The 25,183-nt window shown below is 32.7% G+C and overlaps 1 protein-coding gene across 1 annotated transcript in view; it reads left to right on the plus strand.

The window, feature by feature from the left end:
- Positions 1-25,183, plus strand: part of LOC148939778 (uncharacterized) — a 402,528-nt gene that overhangs the window by 78,005 nt on the left and 299,340 nt on the right. The window contains exon 2 of the mRNA XM_089106449.1: positions 31-223. Coding sequence (XP_088962575.1) covers positions 31-223 — 193 coding nt within the window. The remainder of the gene's footprint in view (positions 1-30; positions 224-25,183) is intronic.

Below are 25,183 nucleotides of genomic sequence, written 5' to 3' on the forward strand. Positions count from 1 at the left end.
TGGTCTAATATTACAATACTTTTATTTTAGATCAAAGGTGAAGAGAGCCAAAAGGTTTCATCACTATTTCAATCACTTTCGGATGACCTGAACATTCCTGAGTTTCGGATTAGGCAAGAGGACACACGAGCGGTAGTTCGTGTCGATGTTGATGCAGTGCTTATAGATGGCCTTGATCTAATCGTTGAACCAATTAGAAGGTATTTGAAAGGACTAGAATTAGGTAAGCAATATATCTTCGTTTAGTCTGTGTTAGGACCCTTTCATTATCCGATAAACTTGCTCCTTAGGTATTGAGTACTGGGGGATTTCTTCTTGTAGACTGCTGGAGGATACGACATAATTAAAAAATAAAAACAATTTTTACATTCCACAAACACCTTCTGATCCGTCTTGACTGCTTTTACTGTCCTTAGGGCCATCAAGAGCAGATACTGAGACTTGGGAGACCAGTTTCTTCAGTAACATCACTTCCGCTGCGATTCAAACGGCGGTACGTGACATTTTTTTTTTGTCAAACTAAGAGTAGAACCCCCTTATCCAATACGAACAGGAAATAATTTATGCATGGATTATTGATCCACGAAGGGGACAGATTTCTGAGAAATTGATTTGCATAATCGAACGGGAGAGGATTTCTGAGAAATTGATTACATAATCGACGGGGAATTATTGATCAAAGAAGGGGAATTGAGAAACAATATGGCTTCTCTGATCTTTAGGTCTGAAAGATAAATTAATGTTCTGTTTTTAAATATGGCTTCTCAGGTCTTTAGGTCTGAGAGATAAATATTAATATTCTATCGAAGCCATAATAGTGTAAGTAGGAACACTTAGATATATTTTCAGAAATTTATACAAGATCAAGATAGATTGAATATATTTAACGCGGGAATTGCATTCTTGAGAATTTCAAATGTAACAGCGCAGGGATGCCGAAACAAAGGAACAAACAGAAATAACTTTTAGGGAATTATTTGGGCGAAACACTTTGAGACATTTTAGGAATTTTTTGGGCGAAACAGTTTGAGACTTTTTAGAAGATTATTTGGGGTAAAACTCTGGGGTCGTTATAATACACAAGTTCCATTTGAACAGTGTTGTAAGGTCCCCTACCCCAACCTCAAAGGGCCCCCTACCCCGGGCCCCCAAAGGACTCCTAAGGGACCCCCTCCCCCTGGCCCCCCAAAGGGCCTCCCTCCCCCCAGGCCCACAAAGGGCCCCCGGACCCCCAAAGGGCCCCCTCCCCCCGGGCCCCCCAAAGGGCCCCCCTCGGGACCCCAAAGGGCCCCCTCCTCCTCGAGCCCCCAAAGAGCCCCCCTCCCCCTCGGGTCCCCAAAGAGCCCCCCTCTCTAGTTTAGAGTTTTAGTTTGATATTAGCTTACAGCTTTAGTTAGAGTTATTCAGAGTCTAGAGTTTCAAGTTAGACTCTCAGCACTTAGAGTTTTAGTTAGAGTTATATTTTATTTTAGTTTTAGTAAAGTATTTTTGGACTTGTAGTTTAGTTTTAACTAAACGTTTTGCTTTAGAGTTTTAGCCTATAGTCATAGCTTAGAGTTTTTCCTTGCACTTTTAGTTTAGTTTAGTTTTAGATAAGAGTTTTAGTTTAGAGTTTCAGTTTATTATTGGCTTACAGTATTAGTCAGAGTTATAGTATTTAAGATTTTTAGTTTAGAGTCTTAACTTAGAGTTTCAGTATGATTTATAGTTTAGTTTAATTTTAGTTAAGAGCTTTTCTAGAGTCCCTATTCTTAGCTTAGAGTTTTAGTTAGAGTTTAGAGTTTCTGTTTAGAGTCTTAGCTTAGAGTTTTAGTTCTATTTATATTTTAGTTTGGTTTTAGTTGAGAATTTAGAGTTTTAGTTTAGAGTCTTAGCTTAGAGCTTTTGTGAGAGTTATAGTTTTGTTTAGTTTTAGTTAGGAGCTTTAGTTTAGATCTCTAGTTTAGTTTTACTTAAGAGTTTTAGTTTTGATATTGGAGTTTTAATTTTGAGTCTTAGCTTAGAATTTTAGTTAGAGTTATAGTTTAGTTTAGTTTTAATTCAGAGTTCTAGTTTAGAGTCTAAGCTTAGAGTTTTAGTTAGAGTTATAGTTTAGTTTAATTTTAGTTAAGAATTTTAGTTTAGAGGTGTTGTTTAGTTTTAGATAAGAGTTTTAGTTTAGAGTTCAGAGTTTTATTTAGAGTTATAGTTTAGTTTATTTTCAGTTTAGAGTCTAGAGTTTTAGGTTAGAGTGTTAGCTTAGAGTTTTAGTTTAGAGTTATAGTTTACTTTAGTTTTAGTTAAGAGTTTTAGTTTAGACTTATAGTTTAGTTTTAGTTAAGAGTTTTATTTTAAAATTGTAGCTTAGTTTAGTTTTAGTTAAGAGTTTTAGTTTAGGGTTCTTGTTTAGTTTTAGTTAAGAGTTTTAGTTTAGAGTTGTAGTTTAGTTTAGTTTTAGTTAATAGTTATATTTTGTTGTTTTTTAGTTTTAGATATGAGTTTTAGTTTAGAGTTTTAGTTTGATATTAGCCTACAGTCTTAGTTAGAGTTATAGTTTAGTTTAGTTGAATATCAGAGTCTAGAGTTTCAATTTAGATTCTCAGCACTTAGAGTTTTAGTTAGAGTTATATTTTATTTTAGTTTCGGTTAAGTGTTTTTGGACTTGTAGTTTACTTTTAGCTAAACGTTTTAGTTTAGAGTTTTAGCCTAGAGTCATAGCTTAGAGTTTTTTCTTGCACTTCTATGATTGACCCTTTCCTAATAGTTAAGACCATTTTCAAAGTTGTGGTCGTCTTGAAATATTGCACGGACTTAAGTCATACAGAAGACAATAGCTCGCAATAGCAAACTTTAAGTTGGACAAAGGTTGACCAATGACCATGTACTGACATTTGCAGATTCTGAAGCTTATTGAGATTAAAATTAAATGGGCTCTCATTGAAACTATCCAAAATTCGGTTTGTTTTCGAGGGAGTAATGGCTAGCTTTGATGGGAGGAGAGACGAAGGGCATGGATTTTCTTCGGAAAATGTTAGCGACCCTGTCTTGCATATGATACAATTTTACGGTGCATAAAATCAGCTAGTGCTGGGCTAGGCACAAAATTAATCTTTTTAACATGTAAAATGCATTCGATATTGGAAATAATCGCATGGGGGGATGTATTACTGCTTGTTCTCAAAAGAAATGGGGAAAAGCTTAACATAAACTTTCATGATAGGAGGCAAAAATAGTGAAACACAAAATCAATCGTAGCTAATCCGATCAATCAAATGAGCGGTCATGATAACCTAACCTAACTTAAACGTGGAGAAACCTAACTTTTTTGTATGTGAACCGTAATAAAAATATTCCAAGTCTAGAATTTCAAAGAAAAAATGTGTTCAACACCTAGCTCTTTACGCTAAAGTAATACTCTTAACTAAACTATAACTCTAAACTAAAACTCCTAACTAAACTAAACTAAAACTATAACTCTAACTTAAACTCTAAGCTAAAATTCTAAACTAAAAATGTTAACTAAAACTTAACTACAACTCTAAACTAAAACTCTTAACTAAAACTAAACTACAAGTCTAAATTAAAACTCTTAACGAAAACTAAACTAAACTATAACTCTGAATTAAAACTAAACTAAACTATAATTCTAACTAAAACTCTAAGTTAGGACTCGAAACTAAAACTCCAATCTCTAAACTAAAACTTAACTAAAATTAAACTAAACTATAACTCTAACTAAAACTCTAAGCTAAGACTCTAAACTAAAATTAAACTAAACTATATTTCTAACTAAAACTCTAAGTTAAGACGCTAAACTAAAACTCTAAACTCTAAACTAAAACTCTTAACTAAACTATAACTCTAAACTAAAATTCTTAACTAAAACTAAACTAAAACTATAACTCTAGCTAAAACTCTAAGCTAAGACTCTAAACTAAAGCTCTAAGCTAAAACCCTAAACTAAAACTCTTAACTAGAACTATACTAAACTATACCTCTAACTAAAACTCTGAGCTAAGACTCAAAACTAAAACTCCAATATCCAAACTAAACTAAACTATAACTCTAACAAAAACTCAAAGCTAAGACTCTAAACTAAAATCTCTAAATTCTCAACTAAAACTAATTTAAACTATAAATAGGACTATAACTCTAAGCTAAGACTCTAAACTAAAACTCTAAACTCTAACTAAAACTCTAAGCTAAGATTCTAAACTAAAACTCTAAACCCTAAACTAAAACTCTTAACTACTATAACTCAAATTAAAACTGTAAGCTAATACCAAACTGAAACTCTAAACTAAAACTCTTATCTAAAACTAAACTAAACTAAAAGTGCAAGGGAAAACTCTAAACTATTACTCTAGGCTAAAACTCTAAACTATAACTTTTAGCTAAAACTAAACTACAAGTCCAAAAACACTTAACTAAAACTAAAATAAAATATAATTCTAACTAAAACTCTAAGTGTTGAGAGTCTAACTTTAAACTCTAGACTCTGAACTACAGCTAAACTAAACTATAATTCTAATTAAAACTATAAGCTAACATAAAACTAAAACTCTATACTAAAAAACATATCTAAAACTACAAAACAACTCCACACTAAGACTCGTAACTAAAACTTAACTAAACTACAACTCCAAACTAAAACTCTTAACTTAAACTAAACAACAACTCTAAACTTAAACTCTTAAATAAAATTAAAAATAAACTAAAATTCTAAACTAAAACTCTTAAGTAAAACTAAGCTATAAGTCCAAACTAAAACTCTTAACTAAAACTAAAGTAAACTATAACACTAACTAAAACTCTAAGCTAAGATTCTGAATTAAAACTCTAGACTCTAAACTAAAACTAAACTAAACTATAACTCTAACTAAAACTCTAAACTAAAACTCTTATCTAAAGCTAAACAACACATGTTAACTAAAATTCTTAACTAAACTAAACTATAACTCTAACTAAAACTCTAAGCTAATACTCAAAACTAAAACTCTGAATTAAAACTAAACTAAACTATAACTCTAATTAAAACTCTAGGCTAAGACTCAAAACTAAAACTCTAATATCTAAACTAAAACTCTTAACTAAAACTAAACTAAAACTATAACTCTAACTAAAACTCTAAATTAAAACTGTAAACTAAAAATATAAACTCTAAACTTAAACTCTTAAGTATAGCTAAACTGCAGATCTAAAATAACGTTCCTAACTAAGACTAAACTTAACTATAGCTCTAACAAGAATTCTAATCTAAGACTCTAAACTAAAACCCTAAAGTCTCAAGTAAAACTAAAGTAAAATATAAACAGAACTAAAACTCTAATCTAAGACTCTAAACTAAAACTCAAAACTCTAACTAAAACTCTATGCTAAGACTCTAAACTCTAAACAAAAAGTCTTAACTAAAACTAAACTAAACTATAACTCTAACTAAGACTCTAATCTAAGACTCTAAACTAAATCTCTAAACTAAAACTCTTAACTACTATAACTCTAACTAAAACTGTAAGCTCATACTAAACTGAAACTCTAAAATAAAAGTATTATCTAAAACTAAACTAAATAAAAGTGCTAAGAAAACCTCTAAGCTATGACTCTAGGCTAAAACTCTAAACTAAAACGTTTAGCTAAAACTAAACTACAAGTCCAAAAACACTTAACTAAAACTAAAATAAAATATAACTCTAACTAAAACTCTAAGTGCTGAGAGTCTAACTTGAAACTCTAGACTCTGAACTACAAATAAACTAAACTATAACTCTAACTAAAACTGTAAGCTAATATAAAACTAAAGCTATAAACTAAAACTCATATCTAAAACTACACAACAACTCTAAACTAAAACTCTTAACTAGAACTAAACTAAACTACATCTCTAAACTAAAACTCTTAACTAAACATAAACTTCATCTCAAAACTAAAACTATTAACAAAAATAAAAATAAACTATAAATCAATCGACAACTTTAAACTCTAAACTAAAACTCCAAACTCTAAACTACAAATATTAACTAAAATTAAACTAAACTATAACTCTAACTAAAACTCTAAGCTTAAACTCGAAGCTAAAACTCTAAACTAAAAACTCCTTACTAAAACTAAACTACAACTCTAAACTAAAATTCTTTACTAAAACTAAACTACAACTCTAAACTAAAACTCTTAACTAATACTAAACTAAAGTAAAAGTGCAACGAAAACTCTAAACTCTAAACTAAAACTCTTATCTAAAACTAAGCAACACCTCTAAACTAAAATTCTTAACTAAAACTAAACTAAACTATAACTTTAGCAAAAACTCTAATTTAAGACTCTAAACTAAAACTCTAAACTCTAAACTAAAACTCTAAGCTAATACTCTAAACTAAAACTCTGAATTAAAACTAAACTAAACTATATCTCTAACTAAAACTCTAAGCTAAGACTCTAAACTAAAACTCTGAATTAAAACTAAACTATAACTCTAACTAAAACTCTAAGTTAGGACTTGAAACTAAAACTCCAATCTCTAAACTAAAACTCTTAACTAAAACTAAACTAAAACTATAACTCTAAATAAAACTCTAAGCTAAGACTCTAAACTAAAACTCTTAACTAAAATTAAACTAAATTGTATTTCTAACTAAAGACGCTAAACTAAAACTCTAAACTCTAGACTAAAACTCTTAACTAAACTATAACTCTAAACTAAAACTCTTAACTAAAACTAAACTAAAACTATAACTCTAGCTAAAACTCTAAGCTAAGACTCTAAACTAAAGCTCTAAGCTAAAACCCTAAACTAAAACTCTTAACTAGAACTATACTAAACTATACCTCTAACTAAAACTCTAAGCTAAGACTCTAAACTAAAACTCCAATATCCAAACTAAACTAAACTATAACTCTAACAAAAACTCAAAGCTAAGACTCTAAACTAAAATCTCTAAATTCTCAACTAAAACTAAACTAAACTATAAATAGGACTAAAACTCTAAGCTAAGACTCTAAACTAAAACTCTAAACTCTAACTAAAACTCTAAGCTAAGACTCAAAACCCTAAACAAAAACTCTTAACTAAAACTAAACTAAACTATAGCTCTAACTAAAACTCTAAGCTAAGACTCTAAACTAAAAATCTAAACTCTAAACTAAAACTCTTAACTACTATAACTCTAACTAAAACTGTAAGCTGATACCAAACTAAAACTCTAAACTAAAACTTTTAACTAAAACTAAACTAAACTAAAAGTGCAAGGAAAAACTCTAAGCTATGACTCTAGGCTAAAACTCTAAACGAAAACGTTTAGCTAAAACTAAACTACAAGTCCAAAAACACTTAAGTTAAACTAAAATATAATATAACTCTAAATAAAACTATAAGTATAAAGAGTCTACTTGGAAACTATAGACTCTGAACAAAAACTAATCTATACTATAACTCTAACAGAATCTGCAAGCTAATATCAAACCAAGACACTAAACTGAAACTTATATCTAGGACTATCCAACAACTCTAAACTAAAACTCTTAACTAAAACTAAACTAAGCTAGAACTCTAAACTAAAACTCTTAAAAAAACTAAGCAACAACTCTAAACTAAAACTCTGAACTAAAACTAAAACTAAACTACAATTCTAAACTAAAACTCTTAAATGAATCTAAACAGTGGCACTAAACTAAAGCTCAATCATACGTATGTAGTCAAAAGGATCTAAGCCTAAGCTTCCAGGCAAACACTCTAGATTAGAACTCTAGACTACAAGCTAGCACTGTACCAAACTTTAACTTTAACTAATGAACTAAACTAAGACTCTTGACGAAGAATAAACAAAATATATCAACTAATATTCTTACCTAAAACTATACTAAACTATAGCTCTAGCTAAAACTCTATGCTAATACTCTAAACTAAAACTCTGAATTAAAACTAAACTAAACTATAACTCTAACTAACAATCTAAGCTAAGACTCAAAACTAAAACTCGAATATCTAAACTAAAACTCTTAACTAAAACTAAACTAAAACTACAACTCTAACTAAAACTGTAAAGTAAAAATTTAAACTAAAACTATAAACTCTAAACTAAAACTCTTAAGTAAAACTAAACTAGAGATCTAAACTAAAGCTCCTAACTAAAACTAAACTAAACTATAACTCTAACAAGAACTTTAAGCTAAGACTCTAAACTAAAACCCTAAATTCTCAACTAAAACTAAACTAAACTATAAATAGAACTAAAACTCTAATCTAAGACTCTAAACTAAAACTCAAAACTCTAACTAAAACTCTAATCTAAGGCTCTAAACTCTAAACTAAAATTCTTAACTAAAACTAAACTAAACTATAACTCTAACTAAAACTCTAAGCTAAGCCTCTAAACTAAAACTCTAAACTAAAACTCTTAACTACTATAAGTCTAACTAAAACTCTAAGCTAATACCAAACTGAAACTCTAAACTAAAACTATTATCTAAAACTAAACTAAACTAAAAGTGCAAGGAAAACCTCTAAGCTATGACTCTAGGCTAAAACTCTAAACTAAAACGTTTAGCTAAAACTAAAATACAAGTCCAAAAACACTTAATTAAAACTAAAATAAAATATAACTCTAACTAAAACTCTAAGTGCAGTGATTAACTTGAAACTCTAGACTCTGAACTACAACTAAACTAAACTATAACTCTTTCTAAAACTGTAAGCTAATATCAAACTAAAGCTCTAAACTAAAACTCATATCTAAAACTAAAAAACAACTATAAACTAAAACTCTTAACTAAAACTAAAATAAAATAAAACTATAAACTAAAACTCTTAAGTAAAAATAAACTACAACTATAAACTAAAACTCCTAACAAAAATTAAACTAAACTATAACCCTAACTAAAACTCTAAACTCTAAACTAAAACTCTAAAGTCTAAACTAAGACTCTTAAATAAAATTAAACTAAACTATAAATCTAACTAAAAATCTAAGCTAAGACTCTAAGCTAAAACTCTAAACTAAAACTCCTAACTAAAACTAAACTACAACTCTAAACTAAAACTCTTTACTAAAACTAAACTACAACTCTAAACTAAAACTCTTAACTAATACTAAACTAAACTAAAAGTGCAACGAAAACTCTAAACTCTAAACTAAAACTCTTATCTAAAACTAAGCAACACCTCTAAACTAAAATTCTTAACAAAAACTAGACTAAACTATAACTTTGGCTAAAACTCTAATTTAAGACTCTAAACTAAAACTCTAAACTCTAAACTAAAACTCCAAGCTAAGACTCTAAACTAAAACTCTGAATTAAAACTAAACTAAACTATAACTCTAACTAAAACTCTAAGCTAAGACTCAAAACTAAAACTCCAATATCTAAACTAAAACTCTTAACTAAAACTAAACTAAAACTATAACTCTAACTAAAACTCTAAAGTGAAACTGTAAACTAAAACCATAATCTCTAAACTGAAACTTTTAAGTAAAAATAAACTAGAGATCTAAACTAAAGCTCCTAACTAAAACTAAACTAGACTATAAATAGAACTAGAACTCTAAGCTAAGACTCTAAACTAAAACTCTAAACTCTAACTAAAACTCTAAGCTAAGACTCTAAACTCTAAACAAAAACTCTTAACTAAAACTAAACTAAACTATAACTCTGACTAAAACTCTAAGCTAAGACTCTAAACTTAAACTCTTAACTAAAACTAAACTGGACCTCTAAAAAAAACTCTAAGCTTAGACTCTAAACTAAAACTCTGAATTAAAACTAAACTAAACTATAACTCTAACTTAAACTCTAAGCTAAGACTCAAAACTAAAACTCCAATATCTAAACTAAAACTCTTAACTAAGTCTAAACTAAAACTATAACTCTAACTAAAACTCTAAAGTGAAACTGTAAACTAAAACTGTAAACTCTAATTTAAACTCTTAAGTAAAACTAAACTAGAGATCTAAACTAAAGCTGCTAACTAAAACTAAACTAAAATAAATAGAACTAGAACTCTAAGCTAAGACTCTAAACTAAAACTCTAAACTCTAACTAAAACTCTAAGCTAAGACTCTAAACTCTAAACAAAAACTCTTAACTAAAACTAAATTAAACTAAAACTCTGACTAAAACTCTAAGCTAAGACTCTAAACCAAAACTCTAAACTCTAAACTAAAACTCTTAACTACTATAACTCTAACTAAAACTGTAAGCTAATACCAAACTGAAACTCTAAACTAAAACTCTTAACTACAATTAAACTAAAACATAACTGTAATTAAAACTCAAAACTAATACTCTAAGCTAAAACTCTAAACTAAAACTCTTAACTAAAACTAAACTATAAGTTTAAACTAAAATTCTTTACTAAAACTAAACTACAACTCTAAACTAAAACTCTTAATTAATACTAAACTAAACTAAAAGTGCAACGAAAAACTCTAAGCTAAGACTCTAGGCGAAAATTCTAAACTAAAAGGTTTATCTAAAATTAAACTACAAGTTCAAAAACACAGCTACAACTATATTAAACTATAGCTCTAACTAAAACTCTAAGTGCTGAGAGTCAAACTTAAAACTCTAGACTCAGAACTACAACTAAACTAAACTATAACTCTAACTAGAACTGTAATCCTATATCAAACTAAAACTCTAGACTAGGGAGGGGAGCTCTTTGGGGGCCTTAGGGGAAGGGGGCCTGAGGGGGAGGGGGCTCTTTGGGGGCCCGGGGGGAGGGGCCGTTTGGGGGCCGTTTTGATGCCCAGGGTAGGGGGGCCCTTTGGGGTTGGGGTAGTGGACCTTACAACACTGTTTAAATGGAATTTGTGTATTATAACGACCACAGAGTTTCACCCCAAATCATCTTCTAAAATGTCTCACACTGTTTCGCCCAAAAAATACCTAAAATGTCTCAAACTGTTTCACCCAAATAATCCCCTAAAAGTAATTTCTGCGTGTTCCTTTGTTTCGGCTTCCCTGCGCTGTTACATTTGAAATTCCCAGGAAACCCTTTTCCCGCGTAAAATATATTCAATCTGTCTTGATCTCGTATGAATTTCTGAAAATATATCTAAGGTGTTCCTTAGTGTTCTAAGGTGTTCTAAGGTGTTCCCAATTCTGTTATATTCACCCTTCCCTACATTTTAAACTATTCTTTTTGACACCAATGCCAGTTTCCATTTTTATAAGTTTCCTATACTCTTTCCTGTGTCAAACTAAACTAAATTAAAACATAACTAAAAAATAAAATGAACAATAAGCTAATTATAGGAAAATTTATAAAAATTCTAAAAATGTTAATATTTAGGGAGAGGAAAGAGAGAAAAGCCCCCCCCCCCTCCTTTTGTAAATGCCTGTTTAAATAAATTATATTTTTTGTTTAAATAAAGCTTATTACCCATTACACTGATATCTCATAAAAATCCAGTGCATTTTCACTTTTCGGGGACTGAAAAATTATTTCAGCAACTCATTGTTAGAAATCAAACTGAAAATTTCTCTGGTTAAATATGTGTATATACATAAATGACAAGATTATATCAAATGGAAATAATTAGACACAGCACAAGCACGCCATCTTCGGATCTATTAACCCCTTTTGCCTTGAAAGCGACACTTGGATCATTCTTAGGATATTATTTAAAAGAAGAACAGCTGTCTGAATCAAACGGCATGTTTCATTTGATTGATCGGATTAGCTATGATTGATGTTATATTTCACTATTTTTGCCTCCTTGTGTGAAAGTTTATGTTAAGCTTTTCCCCATTTCTTTTGAGAACAAGCAGTAATACATCCCCCCATGCGATTATTTCCAATATCGAATGCATTTTACATGTTAAAAAGATTAATTTTGTGCCTAGCCCAGCACTAGCTGTAGAAAAGCTAAGATCTGAAGACGAGCATGTAAAATTTTGTGCACCGTAAAATAATATCATATGCAAGACAGGGTCGCTAACATTATTCGAAGAAAATCCATGCCCTTCGTCTCTCCTCCCATCAAAGCAAGCCATTACTCCCACGAAAACAAACAGAATTTTGGATACTTTCAATGAGAGCCCATTTAATTTTAATCTCAACAAGCTTCAGAATCTGCAAATGTCTCTACATGAGCATTGGTCAACCTTTGTCCAACTTAAAGTTTGCTATTGCGAGCTATTGTCTTCTGTATGACTTAAGTCCGTGCATTATTTCAAGACGACCACAACTTTGAAAATGGTCTTAACTATTAGGAAAGGGTCAAGCATAAAAGTTATATAATATACGATAATTTACCCCAATAAAAAATAAGTAAGTAAGAATAATAAGTAAATAATAAGTAAAGAAAAATAAGTAAGAAGGCAGTAAGAATTTACCCCAAATGAAAAATGTACAGATTCGTTCAGATTTAAATTTTAGCGAAGCTTTACCCAGTTCAATACCTCTTATGGTGTTTGCTTTTCACTAAAGTATATTGAAACTTACTGCTGAAAACTGGCCTATAGTCATGGGTGTACTTAGCTTCTTGTCTAGGGGGGGGGGGCAGCCGATTCTGTGTTGAAGGGCGGGCAGGGAAGCTGAAGTTATATTTTCAGTTCACAAAGACTTACATTGCCATCAAGTTCTATCATACCTATGAAATCTTTATTAATAAGGTATCACCAAAAATCATCAATAAGCTTCAGCATTAATCTTATTGGTTTAGAGCTAAATCTTTCCAAGACATTATGGATAATTGCTTCTTGTTTGGCTTTTACTCTCTTGTTTTACTCTGTCATTTCAGCTGTTTATATCCAGTTTTTTCAACCATCTACCTTTTATCAACTGCTTTTTTAGCCATATATCTTTTTTCAACTGCTTTATCAACCTTCTGCTTTTTCAACCATCTGCTTTTTTAGCCATATCTAGCATAAATTTGATCTCTAAGGGGGCACCAGCCCCCCGGACCACCACCCCCCATCTGTACGCCCATACCTATAGTGTCTCTTCATCCGTAATACATACCCTTCAAAATCTAAATATTTTGGAAAGCGATTTCAAAAGTTCTAAGATTAATAGTTTTTGTATCCCTTCTAGTCATCTAAACAAAATAAATACTGGAAATTATCCTACGGCCATTGTCGTGAATACTGGTAATTAATTCCTTAAAGAAGGACATTGGATTGGAATTTAAATTACTTCAAAAGTATCTGTTGATATATTCGATGCTTTTGGTTGGGATTGTAAAGCATGGCCATTTTTGGAGAATTTCCTTGAAAAATTTTCTGTAATAAATCAAAATAGAAAATAGATACAAGCTACATTTATAATGTCTTGTAGATTTCATGTAGTGCTAATTATTTTTTTAAGAGCCATGAATATAGTTTTAAAGCTATTTTGAATATATTTACAAGTATATTGTCCTAAATGATTATATCAGCGAAAATGTAGTTAAGCTGATGTATAATGTTGAGTATTCACCCTATTACAAGTGTATTTTAAAATTTTGAATGTATTAATGTCGAACTTATATACTGAATAGTTTTTTGTTTTTTTTAATTCTAAGCTTACCACATGTTAAAACGATGTTGGAAACTATGTACAAAAACTCTTCCGTCCCTCTAGCGAGCACTCTGTTGATCAACTTAAACGGGTACCCGGAGCAAAAGATTTTTTTGGATATTGGTTAGTTTTAAATCGCCAGTGCAAGAGTCAGTAGTGAAAATGAATGAAGTGGAGAGACAGAAAATCACATTGAATGTCGTTACTTGGAAAAAATGGTTAAATGTAAATGATCAGTTTCAAATTTTGTCTTTGCAAAAGAAAATCTTCAGCCAAAAAATAATTCACGATACTATAAAAAAGGACTTTCCAGTCTTGGATGATTGTACAAGACTTACGGGCTGTGGTCCCAAATTATTTAGTCAGTTTATTGATGTGTTATTAGAGACAAAACAAAATAATATTGCATATTCGTTTAAAGATTATCCAGAGTTTCAATTACTTCTCATGTTTCTCTAAGTAGCTAATAGGAGATTAAATTACTGAGTACCCAGAAGAAAAGAATAGTTTTTGAAGTAAGCAGTGCGAGAGTCAATAGTGAAAAGAACGTAACAGCGGGAAGCTAGTTAATCTAGAGAACTGCACTATTTCTTATGAATTAATTTAAAAAACTTTTTCCACAAAGTAAGTTTTTCAAAGAAAAACAAAGAACTCCATTCAACAAAAAATGAGCAAAAATAAAATCAAATAATCTACCAAGCTTGAAACTACCTCAAATCAGCATCGATAAATAAATGAAACCCAAAACGAAGAGAAATTACAATAAATAACCGAGAGAAACTCAAAACAAGCAGAAATTAACATAAGTTGGGCGCAAAACCCCTATGCCTTCCCAATGCCAGAACAAAATTTGCACTTTACTGAAAAAAATATAAATGAATGTACATTGCCAGTTTAATATACATATACTGATATTTAGTAATCAAAATGTTAAAATTATTTGATTTTAACTATTAACTATTTGAGTTTAATTATTTGATTTATGAATTATTTTATTAAAGTGCACTTATTTTGTGGAAAAAGTTTTTTAAATTAATTTTTGTTCGTTTTATATAAACATAGTCTTTTCAGGGAAAAAGAAAATAATACTTTAAATCTTTTCGTTTTTTAAGACTTTAAAGTTTGGCCTGCTATTTGTATGCTGGAGAAAAGTTTTCAACAATTTGTAACAACATACACCCTTTTAAAAATCTGGACACAAATATTACTGTTTAATTTAGTTTCATACCTCCTCTAGTTGACCTGAAATGGAAAACTTGATACCATTCGCCAAAAAAAATCTGTTGCCTTTCTTTGATAGCATGGATACACTTACGCTATTTTGATTTGGTTAAATTTTAAGAGCAGAAATGGAAGGATTGGCGTGGGAGGGTGGGCGTGTGAGGATGGGCGTGGGAGGGTGGGAGTGGAAGGGGGATTAGGTGCCCTCAAATCACTTTCGACTATTAAAAAGGGCATCAGTCCTTTCTATTTTCAATCGAATGAGCCCTTTTGGAAGTTCCCACGACAACTCCTTCGATACGAAGTTTCCTGGTCTAAACAACAGCAACAACAACAAAAATAATACATTATACCCACTTCGATCTTTACTATAAAAATGTCAAGCCTTCCAATCACTTTCGACTATTAAAAAGGGCACTAGCCCTTTCGATTTCTATCGAATGAGTCCTTTTAGAAACGACAACGCTTTCTATACACAATTTATATGTCCCCAGGGCATAAATTACAACCTTTACCCTAAGGTCTGTTAGGGTGGTTGTCATCCACTAAGACCAAATCTCCAGAACTTTCAACTGCGTTAAACAACAAGGCTATCTCAAAATTTTGATTGGATGTGTTTGGGGAAATGGTGGGCGTGAGATGGGTGTTAGTCGCCTCTCAATCACTTTCGAATATTAAAAAGGGCACAAGCCACTCCAATTTCCAGTTGAATGAGTGCTTTTTGAAGTTTTTACGACAACTTATTCGATATGAAGTGCCCTGCTCTAAAGGAAAAAATCAGTAGATAATACATTGTGCCAACATCGTTCTTATATGCCCCTAGGGTATAACTTAAAACCCTTGCTCTAAGGGGGGAGTGTCCTCCTCTTTACTTAGTCCCCGTTTCTTGTCTCGTTCTCGAGTGTCCCCGTTCTTTATTTAGGTAGCGCGATCGTGCTGCCTATGATTTATACAACAACTTTCTATATAAACCTAATATACCCCCAGGGCATAACTTACAACCCTTGCACTGAGGACTCTGAGGGGGTTATCATCCTAAAAGCCCTAATTTCCAGAACTTTCAACTACGTTGAACAAAATGGATATATCAAAATTTGGATTGGATGTGTTTTGGAAAATGGTGGGCGTGAGAGGGGAGTTAGTCGCTATCCAATCACTTCCAACTATAAAAAAAGGCACTATCCCTTTCAATTTCCAATTGAATGAGCCCTTTTGAAGTTTCAACGACAACGCTTTCAATAAAAACTTTATATGCCCCAGGGCATAACTTACAACCCTTCCCCTGACGGCTGTGGGGGAGGGGTTGTCATCCTTAAAGACCTAATTTACAAAACTTTCAACTACGTTGAATAAAATGGCTATCTAAAAATTTTGATTGGATGTGTTTGGGGAAAAGGTGGGGATGAGAAGGGGGTTAGTTGCCCTCAAATCACTTTCTACTATTAAAAAGGGTACTATCCCTTTGAATTTCAAACCGAATGAGCCCTTTTTCAAGTTTCTACGACAAAGATTTCAATAAAAACCTTATATGCCCCCAGGGCATAACTTATAATCCTTGCCCTGAGGGTTATGGGGAGTGTCCTCCTCAAAAATATATTTTCTATCTGGAAATCAACTACGCTGAACAAAATGGCTATCACAAAATTTTTATTGGATGTGTTTGGGGGAATGATGGGCGTAGGGGCGGCTAGTTGCCCTCCAATAACTTTCGACTATTAAAAATGGCACTAGCCCTTTGAATTTCCAATCGAATGTGCTTTTTTTTAAGTTTTATACGACAACGCCTTCTTTAAAAACCTTATGTGCCCCCAGGGTATAACTTAAAACCCTTGCCCTGAGGGCTGGGGTAGTTGCCCTCCAATCACTTTTGACTATTAAAAAGGACACTAGAACTCTCAATTTCCAATCGAATGAGCCCCTTTTGAAGTTTCTACGACGACCCCTTCCATATGAAGTGCCCTGCTCTAAAGGAAAAAAATTAATAAATAGTACAGTGTGCTAACATCGTTCTTATATGCCCTCAGGGCATAACATAAAACCCTTGCCCCGAGTGTTGTGGGGGAGTGTCCTCCTCAAAAACATATTTTCTATCTGGAAATCAACTATGCTGTACAAAATGGCTATCTCAAACTTTTGATTGGATGTGTTTGGGGAAATGATGGGCTTGGGGAGGGGCTAGTTGCCCTCCAATCACTTTCGACTATTAAAAAGGGCAGTAGCCCTTTGAATTTCCCATCGAATGAGCCATTTTTGAAGTTTCTACGACAACGCCTTCTATAAAAACCTTATATGCCCCCAGGGCTTAACTTAAAACGGTTGACCTGAGGGTTGTGGGGGAGTTTCCTCCTCAAAAATATATTTTCTATCTGGAAATCAACTACGCTGAACAAAATGGCAATCACGAAATTTTGATTGGCTGAGGGTTGGGGACTGATTGGCGTGGGGGGGCTAGTTGTCCCCCAATCACTTTCGACTATTAAAAATGGAACTAGAACTCTCAAATTCTAATCGAAGGGGCCCTTTATGAAGTTTCTACGACGATCCATTCCACGTGAAGTGCCCTGCTCTAAAGGGAAAAAATAATACATAGTACATTGTGCCAAAATCGTTCTTATATGCCCTCAGGGCATAACTTAAAACCCTTGCCTCGAGGGTTTTGGGGGAGTATCCTCCTCAACAAAATATTTTCTATCTGGAAATCAACTACGCTGAATAAAACGGCTATCTCAAAATTTTTATTGGATGTGTTTGGGAGAATGATGGGCGTGGGGGGCTAGTTGCCCTTCAATCACTTTCGACTATTAAAAAGGGCACTAGCCACTCCAATTTTCAATCAAATGAGCCCTCTTCGAAGTTTCTACAACAACTCCTGCGATACGAAGTGCCCGACTGAAGAACAAGAAGAAAAAAACACATTGTGCCCACATCGTTCTGTACTTAGGCAGCGCTAGCGTGCTGCCTATGATATGATGAAATGTATAGGCTGTGCAATCCGTATAAGCTACATAAAGGATATGCAGTTCAAATAAAGGATTGTAAATCCCGTATTGAAGAAGTTTTTGATTTTCACATTAGAGGATTCCGATACTTTAACTGTCACTATGATAAGTGTTAACAGTGAGAAAATACCCATCCTGGTATAATATCTAAGAACCCTGAACCAAATATTAGTTTATTTCTAAGGGATTGGTATCATCGTAGCTTTAAATGGTTTTGGAAGGAAGAACCTGGTCTGCGCTTCTATTGTTGGAATAAAAAGAGAGTATGGTTTCTACGTCATCGATGCGAAGACAATGGTTATTATTATTATAAGCCTATTGACTATTATTCGGCTTTTACGAAGAATGAAGATTATTTGTGCGATATTGCAGTGAATAAGCAAATTGAAAAACATAAGCAAACTAAATGATCTACCACGGCTAGCTGTCGTCGATGATGATTAATATGTATAAGAAGGAATCTGAAGAAAATGAGAAAAAAGAGTTTTCTGTACATTAATTTTTATTAATAAACGAAATTTATTGTTAGAACACTTTATTCTTAGGCCAATAGTATACTCGATTAAAACTAGTCTATTTACGGGGTTTTGGCTCCTAGATGAATAGGTTAAAGATCAGAAGACACTTGATTGCATGGAGTAAGATTCTGTAATCCGATACGTACAAGAAAATGGCACGTGGGACATAGATACAAGAAAATATGTAGCATGGCCTCATTTAAAAGATCTTGGTGCATCATCCAGGTACCACCCTGAAAATGCCGTCGGTAAGATACACCATGCAGAGTAAGCTTGAGACCCCCTAAAATGCCTCCGCTACCATTGTTGGCATCTCTACTGACATCTTTACTCCTGTGGTATTGATTCCTTTAAAAAGAAGTTCAATAGAGAAACTTGTAGGTAAAAAAAAAGTTGGGGTGCCACGCCAGCGTGACTCGTGGCAGATCAAGTTTTAAGGTCATAGTGGTGTGGTCTGTTTTGAGAAAGGGACCTCAAGCAACCATGCTAAAATACAATTGTCGTCCATTTTTAGACAAGACAACTTGGCTTTCGGCATCCCAGCCAAAAGCCCCATTTAGGAGAATTAATGTCTCCCATTTTGACCAATAATAAAACGTTTGAAAACTATATATAATGTTTTTAGTATATTTAATAAGAAATAATAAAATTTTAAACCCAAAAATTATAACTAATAATAAAATGTCTTTTATTTTTCACATGGGAAGCAGTCATTTATTTTTTTATTTTTTTTGTCTTTTGTCTTCTTTTTGTTTTCGTCTTTTCGTTTGTCGCTTCTGATGGGGGACTGAAACGAAATAAAAATATTTTTCGTGGCTCATTTGAAAAGAAACTGATATACCTACCTCCTTTTTGTAAGTAATAAAACGTAGCATTAAAAATAAATCACAATTTTTGACAAAACTGTAGCTTTTTATAAAAGATGACATAACAAGAATGACGTGATAAGTGGTTGGATTCAACCATAAATGACATCATTCTAAAACTCTAAATAAATAAATCACTTTAAAGAGTAGCTTACGTAAAAGTGCTGACAGTGTGGATTGTTCTTTACTAGATCGTTGCTAGGAAAAGGGTGAAAGATTTTCCTGCGTGGGATAAATTGATACCTATAAAAAAGGTGAAAAAGCAAAGCAACCATTTGAAGCTGATTCAAGAATGCTTTTGATTTTTGAGTAAAGCTGATTCACGATTCAAGTACTTTATAAAGGGAAAGACTTAATTACTTTATTACTTAATTACTTTAAGATTGACTTGGATACAATAATCCAATGGATACTCTAAAAACCTTTTTATGGCAACATTTCAAATACAAAATAAATAATACATTGTGCCAACATCGTTCTTTACTAAGGCAGCGCTATTGCGCTGCCTAAGATACGACGACACTTTAGGGAGTGAGGGGTGTTCGTTGCCTTCCAATCACTTTTTACCCTTAAAAAGGGCACTAGAACTCTCGATTTCCAATCGAATGAGCCCCCTTTAAAGTTTTTACGACGACCCCTTCCATATGAAGTGTTTCTGGGGAAAAAAAAATAAATAATAATAATGAAGCATTGGAGCCGTATGGTCTTTACTATAGGCAACGCTATAGCGTTGCCTCTGATAAAATATAGCATTAAAAATAAATCAGAACTTTTGAGAAAACTGTAGTTTTTTATACAAGATGATATAACAAGAATGGTGTGATAAATGATTGGATTCAACCATAAATGACGTCATTCTAAGACTCTAAAAGAATAAATGACTTTAAAGAGCAGCTCACGTAAAAGTGATGACAGTGTGAATTGTTCTCAACTAGATTTTTTCTATGAAAAGAGTGAAAGATTTTCCTGTGTGGGATAAATATAAAACAGGCCAAAAAAAAACAAAGCAACCATTTGAACCTGATTCAAGGATACTTTTGATTTTTGAGTAAAGCTGATTTATGATTCAAATACTTTACGAAGGGAAAAACTTAATTAATATATTACTTAAGTACTTTAAGAGTGACTTGGGTACAATAATCCAAGGGATACTCTAAAAACCTTTTTATGGCAACATTTCAAATACAAAATAAATAATACATTGTTCCAACATCGTTCTTTACTAAGGCAGCGCTATTGCGCTGCCTAAGATACGACGACACTTTAGGGAGTGAGGGGTGTTCGTTGCCTTCCAATCACTTTTTACCCTTAAAAAGGGCACTAGAACTCTCGATTTCCAATCGAATGAGCCCCCTTTAAAGTTTTTACGACGACCCCTTCCATATGAAGTGTTTCTGGGGGAAAAAATAAATAAATAATAATAATAAAGCATTGGAGCCGTATGGTCTTTACTATAGGCAACGCTATAGCGTTGCCTCTGATAAAACATAGTATTAAAAATAAATCACAACTTTTGACAAAACTGTAGTTTTTTATACAAGATGATATAACAAGAATGGTGTGATAAATGATTGGATTCAACCATAAATGACGTCATTCTAAGACTCTAAAAGAATAAATGACTTTAAAGAGCAGCTCACGTAAAAGTGATGACAGTGTGAATTGTTCTCAACTAGATTTTTTCTATGAAAAGAGTGAAAGATTTTCCTGTGTGGGATAAATATAAAGCAGGCCAAAAAAAACAAAGCAACCATTTGAACCTGATTCAAAGATACTTTTGATGTTTGAGTAAAGCTGATTTACGATTCAAGTACTTTACGAAGGGAAAGACTTAATTACCTTATTACTTAATTACTTTAAGAGTGACTTGGGTACTATAATCCAAGGGATACTCTAAAAACCTTTTTATGGCAACATTTCAAATACAAAATAAATAGTACATTGTGCCAACATCGTTCTTTACTTAATCAGCGCTATTGCGCTGCCTATGATACGACGACACTTTAGGGAGTGAGGTATGATACGCTGGTACGCTGATACGCTCATAGATATCACAGATATCACTGTAATGCAAAAATTCGTTGCTTTTAAACAAAAAATTCGTGGTAATGAACTGTAAGTAAAGAGTGACAAGGCTCAATAGTAATAGAAACTCTAAAAATGGAATTGTGATGTCGATAAATATTTCAAAAGAATTTGCGTATTATGCTGGTTCCAAATATATAACAATTAATGAGTTTAGTTTTGCTCATCGAAGGCTACGGGCCTGAGAAAATATGCCTGATTTACGAAAAAGGGGGGAAGCTACCCTTAAAGTCAATGAATCTTGATAAAAACCACACCGTCAGATTCACTGTCTCAGCGAACTCTACTGAACAGAAATTATTACGTACACTAGGGGGTGGTCCCCTCCTGAATACCTCACTCTCTAAGCTAAAGTTTAACTTTTTGTTCTAACTATTTAAGAATGAATCCTGAAACGCAAGGGCCGCTTAATTAGAATAGGCCGTTTAATTAATTAGGCCGTTTATGCTTTTTTAAAAGGTCTAGAAAACTTGAGCGTAAAGAGTGAGGTATTGAGGAGGAGGAAACCTCTCTATTACACTGAACAATTTCTGTTCATTTTCAAGTTTTAGTTTTGATATTTGCATTCACTTGAAAATAAAACTATTATTTTTGTTTAATCTAGTAAAAGACAATGATATTGCCAGTTATGCTCCAGATTCAGTTTTCTAGTAAAATTTTAATTTGCCACGAGCTAGGGTCTTTTTCGTAGTTTTTGGTCTTTTTGGTAAATCGATGGTAATTCAGGGCTAAACTGAATCATTACTAAACTGCTTCTTTATTAACAGCTAATCCAGTACAGATTTATTTACCTGGAGCTTCGCATAGTGTTATGATGTGTTCCTTACTCTGTTTGTTCCTGTGCTTCATTTTTGCTGCGATTTTCATTACTTTTTTTGCTCAAGTCTTCTGCCCTGTGTTTTTCTCTTTTACTGTTTTTATTCACTCCTCCGTATTTTATTATGTTAATTTCTGTGTTTTTGTTTCTCGAATTTGATTTTTTTTTTTTTTTTTCTCCTTCATTTTTGTGAATAATTTCTGAGACCACATTGGCTAATCATGATAAAATATAAAATCGCGAAGAAAGGAAGAAAACGAGGACAATTAACAGCCAGTGACAGTTAACAGGCAAACCTTAAAATAAAAACACAAAACTATTTTAAGGTTTGGTTTTTAGTTTAAGGTTCGGTTTTTTATATTTTTATCAGTTTTATTCTGCACTGAGGACGGTCAAGCGGAGGTCTTGACCGAAATATTTGCCTAATTTTTCAATTTTTGCACTGGTTGTTAATTGTCCTCGTTTTCTTCCTTTCTTCGTGATTTTATGGTTTTTTTTCCTTTTTGTGTCGTTTCCTTCTCATACTCCTCTGTTTTTGTCTCACTTTGTTACTTTGTTTGACGTATTCATTTCTTTGTTCTTAGTTTTATTAGGATTTGACGTGACAAAATGTAAGAAAAATACAAAAAATAATCCTATAAGCTTGATTCTGTTTTTTTTTTTGCATTAAATAAATTGTGTCATAACCTGGATTAACGGCTACTGCAGAGTTTCATTTGCAAATAAGAACAAACCTAGCTATGGCCTTGTCAACTTTCTTGTTAAAAAAAAACAACATCAAATTTCATGAGATACCGCTAAAATCTTGTCCGTTTTCGCCATTGGATTTTACGTACGGGCTACTTGGTAGTTTGAAGCCGTGTAGGGTCATAATTTCGTTCAATAAGTTTCTATAATGTGGTCCCTATCAACCTCAATTTCCTGAGTTTGTTCCTTTGCTCCTTCCAATCAGTGTCGCTTGGCTCTCTTTCTCCTCTGTATTTGTCTCACTTTGTTTTTGTGTTTGACCTTTCTTGGTTCTTTGTTTTATAAGGCTTTGGCTATAACAAAATGTCATGCCAACTGTTATCTGTTTTGTCACGAAAAGTACAGTTCAGTACTTTTACATAATTCGCAAACCGAAGTGTTGCTCCCGCAACACAAATAAAGGTGACGAAAACTCAATCGTTTCCCAATGCTATGGGAGATATGTGTTAACACGTTAATCCAACGTCATCGATATCATAATCTAAATAGCATTTGTATATAATCAGTTGCTACAGAACAGTGGTAAGTAGCCACAGAGAGCAGATGATGTGTCTTGGGAGACAAGTTTCCTCAAGACTCCCCTTCCCCCTATGACTTCCACTGCGTTTCAAAGGCAGTATGTGATGTGATTTTTTGTAAACTAAGGCTAAGAATGTTTTTTTTTCCAAAATATCACATTATCCCCTTTTATCACTCGTAGAAATATTGGTTAAACATAGGAAGTTTTGATATGAATTGTTTTTGCGCCGAATAACTTATGCCTAGACCGCCGAATTAATCAAGAGTGAAAAAGTACGTTTTAGTATTTATTCTCTCCTAAAAATTTTAAGTGCTTTAAGCCCCTTTTAAAAAACCCAGGTTTGTTGTTGTTTTTTTTTGGGGTGGTTTTTTTTTTTTTTTTTTAGCAAAATAATAGGAATTAAAGGTATGAATTAAAAATATAGGCTCTGGGTGTTTTAGGCAGGGTTGTCTCGTCACTAAATGAAACTCTTTATTGTGCTTCTTTTTTTCGCGGTATTCGGTTTACAGTTTCCGAATTCACCAATTTCGTGTGTACTTCAACTTTACCGTGATAGCAAACGCAGAGAAGTTATGGAAATACTACTAGAAATTACGGGATATCCTACCTACCTGGCTACAATATTATTAAATATTCTGTTGAGTGAAAAAGAGGGATTAGTAGAATGGAAGTAGAACTAAAAATATTTTGATTGCAAGTTAAATTAAACGTTTTTTACTGCAAATCACTGCTTGAAAAGAAATACTTTACTCGTCCGATTTTGAGGCTCTGACTCTGGTTAAGTACCCCCTCCCTCCCATCAAGCCTAAACATGGGAACTTCATAAACATAAGTGTATTTTCCGAATTTAGATGATAAGCAACCATCCGGGCAGGGGCGGATCCAGATTTTTTTTCTTTTTTGGGGGGAGGGCAAAATAGGTTGATCCTATAAATTTGCGTTAGGAGCAAGTTTAATTAACGCAAACTTGCGTTAATCAAGTAAATTAAACTACTTGAGACGACGCTAGGGGGTGCCCCCCCACCCCCTGGATCCGTCACTGCATCCGTGTTCTATAAGAAAGGTTGTGTATGGTGTCAATTACTGTTTTCTACGAGTAAATTCTCTCATCTCATTATGAGCTTTCTCTTCTCGCGCTGTTTTAAAGCTGTCAGAAAGATCTTGAAGGCATTCAGATTTCTTAGAGGAGGAAACATTTAGGACAGCGTCCTTGAAAACCAACGCACTCCAAAACAATTTGGCCATTTTATTTTTACACCACTGATATTTCAAATTACATTTGGAATAAAATATATATTTCGTGCCTTTTTTTTACGTTACGTAAGTATTTCGTTAATTAGTTACGGAATAAGATAAACGCAGTGCTTATTGACAGCCTTGATCTTATCATCAACTCAGTTGTGGGTGAACTGTAATTAAGTTAGTAGATAAACTTAAAAGGGCCTTTAGCTAATAACAAAACTTTAACTTTAAGCTTACACAGCTTTAACTTGTAGGCTATACAGCTTTAGACAATTTCTATTATAGTTACATGAACTGTCAATGATTTTCCCCTTATGGCTCGATCTTTTTTTCGAACAGCAGTAGAATAGTATTATGGAGAACATGGGCGCCCATAAGGGGGGGGGGAGGCCCCCCCTGTATTAATGATACTGCCTTGTTTTTATATTCTTATTCTGATATTTTTATTATTTAGCATTAAAAGTGCCAATTAGACGAGGTCTGTCCCCCCCCTGGAATTCAGCTTATAGGCGCCCATGATGGAGGATGCCATTTTTCCCTGATTCCTACTTGGATGTAACTCTCTTAATAATTCTGCTTTTCCAAACTATTGTATTATTTTAATAAGGGCAATTTTGGATAAAACAGGATATATGGATCTTTCTTTGTCGCCTTAGCCTACTTCTTTTTTTTTTTCTTTTTTGAACGAAAATTC

Source organism: Artemia sp. Qi Xiang Cuo, chromosome 20, assembly GCF_049724085.1.
Source record: "Artemia sp. Qi Xiang Cuo chromosome 20, ASM4972408v1, whole genome shotgun sequence".
Taxonomy (NCBI): domain Eukaryota; kingdom Metazoa; phylum Arthropoda; class Branchiopoda; order Anostraca; family Artemiidae; genus Artemia; species Artemia sp. Qi Xiang Cuo.